Genomic DNA, 11,415 nt, shown 5'->3' with positions numbered 1-11,415 from the left:
ATATATGGGTAATATTTATTTATTTCTATTTATTTATAGAAATAAATATATATCTATAGATATATCTACTGTATTTGCTGGCATATAAGACTACTTTTATACTTAAAAATATCCCCCGGGGGTCGTCTTATACGCGGGTATACAATGTATACCTTTAGTTCGAACATCCCTAATCTGTCAGCCCGCTGGATGTGCGGTAATACTGTATGTACAGTAGCTTCGGCTACATACAGTATACCGAGCTGAGCCAATCACAGTGAGCGATGTACACAACCTCTGCCAATCCAAGCAGGCTTTGTATTCATTAATAGAATACATTGCTCGCCGTGATTGGCTCAGCGCGGTATACTGTATGTAGCAGGAGCTACCGTACATACAGTATTACCGCACATCCATCCATGATGTTTTTAAATGGTGTTGCCTCGGAAGTGGGGTAGTCTTATATGACGAGTAAAGCCCAAAACCTATGTTTTAAGTGGGAAATTAGCGGGTCGTCTTATACACACAGTCGCCTTATACGCCAGCAAATACGGTATATCTATAGATATATATATAAATCTATCCCTTTAATCCTGACTCTTAACTATCTCAAGCTCCAATACATTCTTCTTGTAAACAGCGGCCCAGAATACTGTGATGCTCGAGTGAAATAACCCTTCAGAATTTCAGATTCTGTATGAAAACGTAATTTAAAAATATGACATTGATTAACACATTGGAGGAATGATCACAAAACACATTTATCAAGCTGCATTCTCATCAACTCCAGCTAAATCTCACAACAGTCTCTGTGATTTAGACCTGTGTTTTCATCTCATCCACCCTACAGGAACTGAAATAGCAGATGTAACAGTTAATCAGATTCTCCGGCTATGAAGATAAATGACAGCCCTGCAGATCTGTCCATATGTCTGTGGCACAGGATTACAGCTAAACTGGGTTCTCGTGTCTAGAAATTATGTGAAAATAAAGAGGATGTTCAAATGTGGAGATATCATTTTGGTTAAAAAAAAGACATACTGTGATTCTTGGTGGCTTACAATATTAAAAAACAAAAAGTATTAAAAATATTTTTTTTAAAGTTAGAAATTATTTTTCATATTAATATTGTATAAATAAATCTCTCTCTCTCACCACACACACACATATATATATATTGTGCGTTAGTAAAAATTTAAATGACAATGTTTCACTTTAAGATCCCATTCCCCCAACATACTGGGATCCATTGTCGTTTCTGAATGCAGAATCAATTAACGAGAATGCCCAAACAGACGGTAGCTCATTGGTGGCTGCTGTCTCTGTTCATATGAAGGTTTATCAAGTGGCTCCTTCGTTTAGCTGATTCAGGGGCGCTGGCCAAAGGGGTGCTGACGGCACATACCAGCCGTAAATCGCATAGTGCTAAACATTGAGAGATTATTTGAAGATCTACAGCAGAATGATATATAAATAATTTTTACGGGGTTCACATCCTGAGTTTAGTGTCGCTTTGATTTCCTGGCTGGTGGACATCCAGCATGATCAAGCACTTCCCTCCCCAAGCTGATTGTCTCTGGCCCGCCCCTTTCATTCATTGAGCTTCAGTTCATTCAATCATGGAGGCTCAGAATGTGTCTATTATTCAAGGCTGTCGGTATGTAAATGCACTGTGCCTAGGAATGCCAACTCCTCTAGAAAGGCATCCCTCTATCAAGGTATTTTGATGTTTGCATAACCCCTCTCAAGAACCAGCTCACTGCTTCCATCACGGCTGATGGCTCTCGAGAAGATACAGAGCCAGGGTGCTGGGAATGATTCAGTAAGCTATGCATAGCAACCTGCTGGACCCTCCCACCAACAATGCATAGAGTAGCACATAAACTCATTTATGACCTCACTGGGTCTAAAATAGGGTGCATATTAAAAATAAAAAAAATGTATTTTAAAGTTTTGTTTCCATGTTGATTGGGAAGGGGTGGGGGAGGAAGGAACCAAGGAATGCAAAAGATGAGAAGAAACTTTAGCTTTAGGATATGCAATCCTAAAGTGCAAGCAATCTGGGAAATGAAAAGAAATGCTGGAGGCTACATAAGCAGAATGTAACCTTATGAGCTATTCTTCTTGCCATTTTGTTTATTAAAGTTTAAAGGGACTCTAAGCGTCGAAGAGGTCATTTTCCCTTTCATGCTGTTTAAAGCCCACCTCCTGACATACTTATATTTATCTTATTTATGCTGCCCGCTGCGTGGTGAGTGGATGATGTCCTCCTCTTTAAGCAACAGTATTTGGCCTGGTGATTGGTCATTTAGGTCTGGGCACTGCATTATGAGAGGAGGTCAGATGTTCCTTAATACCTGCAAGTGCCCGACATTTCACAGAGCCCCCAACAGGTCAACGGAGCAGTGGTGGATTGCTTGGAAGGTCAGTATAAGTGGTAGGGAGGTGGGCTTTAAGGTGACTCTGCCTGTCTGCCAGGAATGATTATCATTTTATTCTGAGCCATCTTCCATGAAGAAAAAAATAAATTTACCATTGAAAGAACTACTAAGATGACCCGTGACTCCCATATCAGATTGGATCCAAACTTTGCATTGAACCAAAGACCAGGCAGATTATACTTAAGTATTTTTCACCTTTAAACCCTTTTAATTTACTGTTGCTGACATCTGTTTTGTAATATCCTGTCTATAAATATTTCCTGAACCATTTGCTTTCCTTTTCATTAAAACAATATTTAAAATAGTTAAGATGAATATCTGAATTGCCTCTGTGAAGAGCTACCATGTGTAATCTCTGTTCCATTCCTGTCTTGGCATGGCAGTAATTGATAATGAAGTTTTTTAAAAGGTCAGACTTGCAAGAGCAGATGCGGTGAATAGTGCATCAAAACATGTGGTGGCAACGTATGTGTGTGCGTGTGTTTAAAGGGTTAACTGCTCGGTTAGCCTGCCCAAATGAAAATCACTCTCTGTAAGATAGTGCTTAGATTGTGGTCCTGCGAGCTTAACAATAACTCTCAGTATGCTGGTGCTTAGATTGTGGTCCTGCAAGCTGAAAAATATCTGCATGGGGTGAGGCTGAGAGTGCATGTCCTGTCTCCAAAACTGTGTACACTACAGAACTGGAATAAACATACTGAATCTTCTGTACACCACTTCATAAATACGGCAAACTATTGAGAAATATGGCACAAGCGGATTAAAATGTACCTTAGATTGCAAGCTCCTTGAGGGCAGGGACTGATGTGAATGTGCAACTCTGTAAAGCGCTGCGTAAATTGTCAGTAATTATTTACAAAATGGTGGACTGCAAAACAAGTGAACTTAGTAATACATACACTGAAAGAAAGTGAGCAATTCCCTATATTGAACAGAAATCCATGTGCTTCCAGGCCAAAGTACTAAGCAGTAACCTATCTGAGCCATTATCTTACATCAGCTGTGAAGAGATGGGCTCATTATTATGGTAGGTACAGCAGTAGGTACCTATAGAGTTCTATGGCAGTAGATACCTATACAGTTCTATGTATATGAGTGAATAAACCTCTAAAAGGTAAGTGGAAAGAGTAATTATTTTCAGAGAAACCTGTTTAAAGAGACCACAGCAACACCTTTCCTAACTATTAAACGGACAAAAACAAATTTAGTCTGTTGTTGGCCTCGAAAGGTGCCTACATCCCTCGGTCAAGAAATGCACTATGTTCGCTGCTGGGCTCCACCATCTTATTTCCAAGGTTAGCCGTCTCAGCAGTCACGAATCTGTCTTGTCAGGTGGGGGCAGTACAATACCTGCTGTATGCATGATCAAGACAGATATAACAAGACTGTGCTAGGAGGGGAGACAGAGAAATGGCATGTGTGGCAAGAGGAGCCAGAATGATCCGACACTCAATTACAGCATCAGTGAATCAAGGGCTGCAGACACTATTTAAAGTAATAATAACTAAAATATGAGCTCACTGAAGATACACTATACATTTCCTTTAACTATATGTACACTTGTGATTTAGGGACTTTCGGGATTTTTCTACTCATACATTTCTTTTTGGATTACAAAGCTTACTCAGCCTTTGCCTCTTATATACCATCAGCAATATTTGTGTGCTTCACAGACACAAGGTTAAAATATTCTGGGATTCCCATAATCCTATCAGATCTGACCTGGTTCTTCCCATCTTGGATTATCTCCAGTACTGCTGTCAGTTGCTCCTCCTCTAGGCACTGCTGACAAGTCACCAGAAACACGTTTATGTCTTCTTCTTTCAGATCATCTTCTGACAGGTTTTGCTGAAAAAGAAATTGAACATCATTTATACATTACATAGGAATGACTTCTCCTTACCACCAATACACTATTAGTGCGCTAACATAAGTCCCTGTTGAAGTGGAGCTTACAATCTGTAGGAGAGTGGACTGGGCTGATGTGAATGGGCACCAGTACATACTTGTCATATTTTGTTTTATTGTAGCCAGAGAAAGAAATATTTGTTATACAATGATACAGTATGTATCTCTATAATTGTCACAGAAGAGGATAGTCTTGTCTGTTTGTATCCAGTTATGTTAAAGATAGTGATATACAGACATTGTCAAAGGCCCTGAGATATGGACGTTACAGAAGATTAAACAAAAACATTATGAAGGGTCCTCATGTATGGGCATTATTAAAGGCCCTGAAATATGTACAGTATAGAAGATCCTGAAATACAGACATTATAGATGACTCCTAAATATGGACATAATGGAAGACTTACAAACATTATGGAAGACCGCGACGATACAAACGTTATGAAAGAACCCGACGATACAAACGTTATGCAAGAGCCCGACGATACAAACGTTATGCAAGAGCCCGACGATACAAACGTTATGCAAGAGCCCGACGATACAAATGTTATGAAAGAGCCCGACGATACAAATGTTATGAAAGAGCCTGATACAAATGTTATGGAAGAGCCTGAGATACAAATGTTATGGAAGACCCTGATATACAGAGGTTATAGAAGGCCCTGATATATGGACATTATGGAGGACCCTCATATGTGGGCAAATATGGAAGACCCCAATCTATGGGCATTATGGAAGACCCCAATCTATGGGCATTATGGAAGACCCCAATCTATGGGCATTATGGAAGACCCCAATCTATGGGCATTATGGAAGACCCCAATCTATGGGCATTATGGAAGACTGTACGGAAGACCCCAATATAAGGACAGTACGGTAGACCCCAATATAAGGGCAGTACGGAAGACCCCAATATAAGGACATTATCAAAATTAACAGTAGAATTAAACGTTTAGGGCTGGTTCATTCCTTAGTAATCCCACCATTGCCTGTTATCCTCTCAGAGAATCAATAAAATCCACAACTTCTTATTTTAATAGGAATAAAGTTGCTGTTACTTACAAATTTCTGAATTAAGACTTGAAGATCAGCTGCCATTGCACCCTGAAGGTATAGATACTGAAAAGGATAATGGAATCTGATGATAAAAACAGAAGGTCAGGTTTAGACTAGCAGCTTATAAAATGAAGCTCTTTATATAGTTATGTACAAATTATTAAAATATAACAAGAACTACAGCTTCCAGACCAAATTTTTTATTTACTTTTTGATAGAGATGAGAAGAATTAGAGTCAAGCTTTATTGCCACCTGTATCCCTTTTGGGGACAAAACTGGTAAAAATGGTCTGCCTGTAAAGACATACTTACCTCTCCTGTTGCCTGCACAGTGAACCCCGCTCCACTGAAGCGTTCACTGGTTCCTCTCACCGACCTCTACATCACTACCGTGTCCATAGAACAGAAAAAGAGAGAAAATCACCCCACTTCATGTCTATTAGACAGGTGTCAGACAGGACAGGAAGTGAAGTAAAATTCAACAAGCGGGGACCTAAAAAAGCATAAACATACATTACTAGTAGAGTGTAGAAGGCCACTTCGTGTCCAGTTGAAAGGGTCAGCCTGATTAGGCAGTATGGTGAAATCTCCTAACCAGGGACACAGACAGCATTTAAAACAAGACAGAAAATCTACTCAATGGGACAGACAGAATTTAAAACCGCTGTAACCCTTCCTCATTCTATCCAAAACTAAAAGAAAAGTTTTGGCTGGAGTGGAGCTTTAAAACTTACCTGTCTCACCGCCAATCTACACTTTCCTAAAGCAGAAGAATCTTCAGCAACTGATACTACCAGGTGTGTCAGATGCCTGGCCCTCGCTGCGGTCAGATCTGCCAGTCTGAGTTGGCAGACTAAATCAAAGTGCATGGCGGGGGACCCAACAATTCCATGTGAAAATCCTACAAATTGGGAGCTACGAGCTGGAAAATTTAGAGAAAGCAACGCTACCCACAAATCCCCCAGATTGTACCCGCTTACCCCATGTTACTCAAATCCTCCGGAGAGTACCCCTGTACCCAAATCCTCCAAACTTTAACCCTGTACCCGATGCAACCAACATCCTCTGAATAGTACCTCTGTACCCAATACTAGCCAAATCCTGAAGATTGTACTCCTATACCCAATGTTACCCAAATCTTCTGCATAATACCCCTGAACCCAATGGTACCAAAATCCTCCAGACTTTACCTCTGTACCCAATGTTACTCAAATCATCCAGAATGTACCATTGTATCCATTAGTACCCAAATCATCCAGATTGTATCTCTGTACCCAATGTTACACAAATCCTCCAGAGTGTACCGCTGTATCAAAAACTACACAACCTCTTAAGAGTGAACACCTGTACCCAATGCTACCCAAATCCTCAGAATAGTACCCCTGTATCCAAATCCTCAGAATAGTACCCCTGTATCCAATGCTACCCAAATATTCCAGCCAGTGCAGCCCTGAACCCAATGCTACTCAAATAATCCAGAGTGTACTTCTGTACCCAATGCTACACATATAAACCAGAGTATACCCCTGTACTCAAATCCTCCAGATTGTACCAAACGTTACCCAAATCCTCCAGATGGTACCCCTGTACCCAATGCCAACCAAATGCTCGAGATTGTTCCCCTGCACCCAAATCCTCTGAATTGTACCCCTTTAACCAATACTACTCAAATCCTCTGAATTGTACCCCTGAGTTCAGTGCGTTGTAAACCCAATCACACACAGACTTTAAAATGTTGATCTTATTTAAAAAGTAATTATTATTAGAATATACAGGAGTTACATAGTGCAAACAGTTCATGCTGTGCAATTCAAGAGGGTTAGTAGGACCTGATTGTAAGCTCTCACAATCTAAACGTAATACTCAATATTCTTAGAACTGCAGCTAACATTAAAATAATATCTGGTGATCCTGCCACAAAGGTCCTTGTTCGAGCAATTCCTATTGTAGGATGATAATGCTTAATTTCCTTCTCCCAGCTGTGCTGTCACCCTGTCACATGGGCTTTTAATGGAGACTACAAGTGGCAATTTACACACACGCTTGTGCAGGCATGGTCCACCGTTGTTGCCATCAGAAAACCCAACCTGAGAAATGCCACGACAGGCATGTAAACAGGAAGTGGTCAAAAAGGTTGCAGGAGATTAGCAGCACAGGCAATTGTTTGTGATATACAGCATAATGTTCTCTGTATGGATCAGAGGAAAATGCATATGGGTGCAGCTATAAGAATAAGAGGCTTAATCCAACATAGTTACCTTTCCTATTGATGGAGATGGCTGTACTCCACACCATGCATGGTGCAAATGTTAGAATAGTCTTTCTCTTTTCAGATGACACAGCTTTGCTTTCCCTTCTTCTCTGCAGGTAAAGAAATGTCAATTATTTACCTGTATAGCAAGCAGGAGGGGACACAAACAACGCTGTCAGAGCACATGCAGCTCTGTGTGTATGAGGCTGGAGCTCTTTGCGTTCCACATCTCCATCTGCTTCCTGTTACACACGCGAGGCTTGGAACGCACAGGGCGTCTTACTGCGCATGTCAGTGCATAGAGGCTTGGAACGCACAAACCAGGAAGTCGGTTAGAAACAGCGGTGTGAGAACTATGGCGGAGAAGATAGGCTCGGGGAAAGCTCGCAAGTCTCATAGTCTCAAGAATAGTCCAGGTGGGACGTCTCGCATAATCTGTAGTCAGTATATGTTATCAGTGGGGAAGGCGGTTTATTAAAAAAGCTCACAACGTATAATTCTCCTGCCTTCTGGTGATGCTTCTGGACATGTTACTGCACAGTACACTATGTTGGCATGATTTAGGGTACCATGGATCATCTTATAGTGTGCAGTACTCTGTATGAAGCTGGCAAGCAACTAAAAGCAACTTTTTTTGTTACATGGCTTTAGATAGAGTGGGGAAGGGTTTTTATTTCTGTCTCACAGGGCTATTCATAAAAGGGTGAAGAGTTTGGAGAAGGCAGGAGAAGTGACCACTCTAGGCCAAAATAGCTGATTTGGAAGAATTCTCCAATACACCTCACTTTCCAGTTCAGCCACTTTAGCCTAGATTCACTTCTGCCATATCCAAACTCTTCACCCTTTTGTGAGTAGCCAACAGTTTGCTCAGCACCTCACAACACAAGGAAGACATTATAGTTACAATACGATTAAAGACACGAGGGTTAGAAGGGCCCTGCCCGCGAAAGCTTACAATCTATATTCCCTCTCTCCGTTTGTCCTGATAAGGGGAAAGTACAAATGTTATCACTGCCACTAGAAGATAAGGTGAGTAGAAATCTTCCGGTAGGGACATTTATGTTCGTTACAGTTGTCAGAGAGGGAATTTCTTCTCACTTCCTGTTGTGTCTCTTGGACAGGAAATAGTATATTAAAGCGCATTCTTACCTTTCTTTTTGAATTTTGTTCTTCCCATCTTTCCTGCCACACCAACATGTCCCTTATGCCTGCTTGTTATTTCTTGTTCCTGTTTGTGCTGGCGGGCACCGCTGTTTTCTTCATAATGAGAAATGGCTCCAGGTCACGTATCCTCTGTGTACAGTAGTGGGGGGGGTGACGTTTTACTATGAGCCAGTACTACTTCATGGTACCCTGCTCACAATCCGCCCACATCCATTTATTGCAATGTGTTGGTGTTTACAAAAAAAGATGTAACATCCCTGAGCTCCGCCCATAAACACCCACCACATTGGATCCCTCCCATGATTTAGCACCTGCACATAATCTCCCCCCGACACCCAACATATGTAGGTTTTTTTTAGCAAGTAGCTGATGATGCGACATGAAGGAAAAGAATACATTAAACAAAATGTAAGACACTTTTCATAATAAAAGTAAATGTGGCGTTATTGTGGAAGGAGATAAGGGTCAAAAGTGACAGGGATCCTGGAGTTCAGCTTTATTAGTTTTGTCTGAGCCTGACTGTTGACTCTCAGAGTAAAGGGATAGAAGTCACAGGGGTCTATTTATATTGGTATTTGAAATACATGTATTAATCTCCAGTGGGAGAAACAAGGAAGTTACATACGGTAGTAGCACCTTCTTAAAAAATCAGTTTCTTTCCCACATGGTTTCAGCTGATTAGCATATATGAATGAGAGCACATTATACAAATAGATCTGCATACCTGAAGATTTATAATTGTATGTCATGCTTTTATGTTTTTTTTTAAACCATTTAGTGATATGATGTTTATGTCCAAAACTGATATTTTATGTAATAAACTCTTTTTGTAATTGGAATACTTGTCCCGATCCTCTGTTAACCCTTTTTAAACCAGCCACTCTTGTTGGCTGGTTTATCTTTTTGGTATATATGGTGCTGCAGTACTAACCTGCTGTGTGGTCTTCTCCGTCTGCCAATGGTCAATCATCTGTCAATCATCCAATCGGCCAATCAGCGGGAGAAGAGGTCAGAATGGAGCAGATGACTGAGGACTTAGAGAAGGAGTTCGCGGCCATCTTGTTTAGTTGAAGACGCTATGGAGGTCCTGCGTGCGGCGGTTTTCGGGACCTTGAAGATGGCGGACGCGGCACAGGTTCTCGTTTTTTGTATCAAAGTATTTGCACGAGTACTCATGCAAATATTCGGTATCGCCGCCGATACCAATGCTTTTATCGGTATCGGAGCATCCCTAATAAATAAATATATATATATAAAAATGACATGGCTGTGTATCTAGTAAAACAGCATGAACATTCTGTGTGAGCTAACCAGCTGTTGTGACAGTGGTGCACAGAATGTGGTTTCCCTTCTAATAACTTGTTCTTCATATATTATGGGGAAAATACTGCAATATGGCCACTAAATGGAGCTGAGCATCATAGGAAATGCATCTTAGTAACAAGAGATACAGTGTAACAATTCTAGAGAATGTTAGAGGGACTTGGCAAGTAAATGTAACAATTGCTACTATAGGGAAGAGATACAATATTACAAGTCTAGAGAATGTTAGAGGGACTTGGCAAATAAATGTAACAATTGCTACTATAGGGAAGAGATACAATATTACAAGTCTAGAGAATGTTAGAGGGACTTGGCAAATAAATGTAACAATTGCTACTATAGGGAAGAGATACAATATTACAATTCTAGAGAATGTTGGAGGGACTTGGCAAATAAATGTAACAATTGCTACTATAGCGAAGAGATACAATGTAACAATTCTAGAGAACTGTTGGCAAATGCAGATAGTAGAAAAATAGACGAAAATGTGGTGCATCCCTAGCTTCTCTCCTCCCTGCTGGGCGCGGGCTGCAAGCTTCGGCACTGGACTTCTTGGCATGGTAAGTATGGGCTTTTTTTTTTTCAAAACCAGGTGAAGTTCCTCTTTAAGAACATTCGATTTTGCCCCATTCACAACAGCTGGTTAGTTTGCACAAAACGAATGTACACGAACATACGAGCTGGATAAGGAGCTATGCAGATTTAGACTCCTAAGTATTGTTGCCCAGTAAGTTAATTAATTGTAATAAGGGGACAAACCAAAATCTTTCATAGGTAAACCTGCACATCTTTATAATTAATAGCTGAAAAATTCAATTCATCCAGTCCAGTCTTGACTTGGATACACTTATTGGTATCATAATCTTTTTCTGATAATTATAATTTTGTGTTTCTTAGGTAATGTGCACATCAGTGATTTGACAAGTGAGGATGCAGCAAAGAGGTAAAGTATAGTTCAGTTTTTTTTATTTAGTATAAAAGAAGCAGAAGTTACACACCTTGACCACAGGCAGTACATCGAACTATACAAGACTGCATATACAATAGTTCTCCTACCAACATTATTATACATGATTTATATAGAGCCAACAGTGTGCGTAGTGCTTTACAAAACTGAGGGAGACAATACAATAAACAATACAATTTCAGTACAGGAGGTAGAAGGGTCCTGCTCGTTAGGGCTTACAATCTAGTAGGAGGGGCAAGTAATACAAAAGGTAGTAACTGTTTGGGATGATTTAATGGAAGAACGGAGTACTGTTAGGCCCCATTCACACTGAGCGATTTTTGCGG

The 11,415-nt window shown here is 40.5% G+C and overlaps 2 protein-coding genes across 2 annotated transcripts in view; one reads left to right on the top strand and one right to left on the bottom strand.

Annotated features, from left to right (window-relative positions):
- Positions 1–7,674, bottom strand: part of GLMN (glomulin, FKBP associated protein) — a 46,173-nt gene extending 38,499 nt beyond the window's left edge. Inside the window, exons 1-3 of the mRNA XM_018565079.1 lie at positions 7,643–7,674; positions 5,391–5,466; positions 4,143–4,268 (exon numbers count right to left, since the gene is read on the bottom strand). Of these exons, the coding sequence (XP_018420581.1) occupies positions 4,143–4,268; positions 5,391–5,426 (162 nt within the window). The 5' untranslated portion in view covers positions 5,427–5,466; positions 7,643–7,674. The remainder of the gene's footprint in view (positions 1–4,142; positions 4,269–5,390; positions 5,467–7,642) is intronic.
- A 316-nt stretch (positions 7,675–7,990) lies between these two features.
- RPAP2 (RNA polymerase II associated protein 2) overlaps positions 7,991–11,415 on the top strand; it is a 68,443-nt gene continuing 65,018 nt past the window's right edge. Inside the window, exons 1-2 of the mRNA XM_018565077.1 lie at positions 7,991–8,051; positions 11,020–11,065. Coding sequence (XP_018420579.1) covers positions 7,991–8,051; positions 11,020–11,065 — 107 coding nt within the window. The remainder of the gene's footprint in view (positions 8,052–11,019; positions 11,066–11,415) is intronic.

This window comes from Nanorana parkeri, unplaced genomic scaffold (assembly GCF_000935625.1).
Source record: "Nanorana parkeri isolate BGI_ZX_2015 unplaced genomic scaffold, ASM93562v1 scaffold811, whole genome shotgun sequence".
NCBI lineage: Eukaryota > Metazoa > Chordata > Amphibia > Anura > Dicroglossidae > Nanorana > Nanorana parkeri.
The sequence above is the reverse complement of the archived record's forward strand: the minus strand, read 5'-3'. Positions and strand labels throughout refer to the sequence as shown.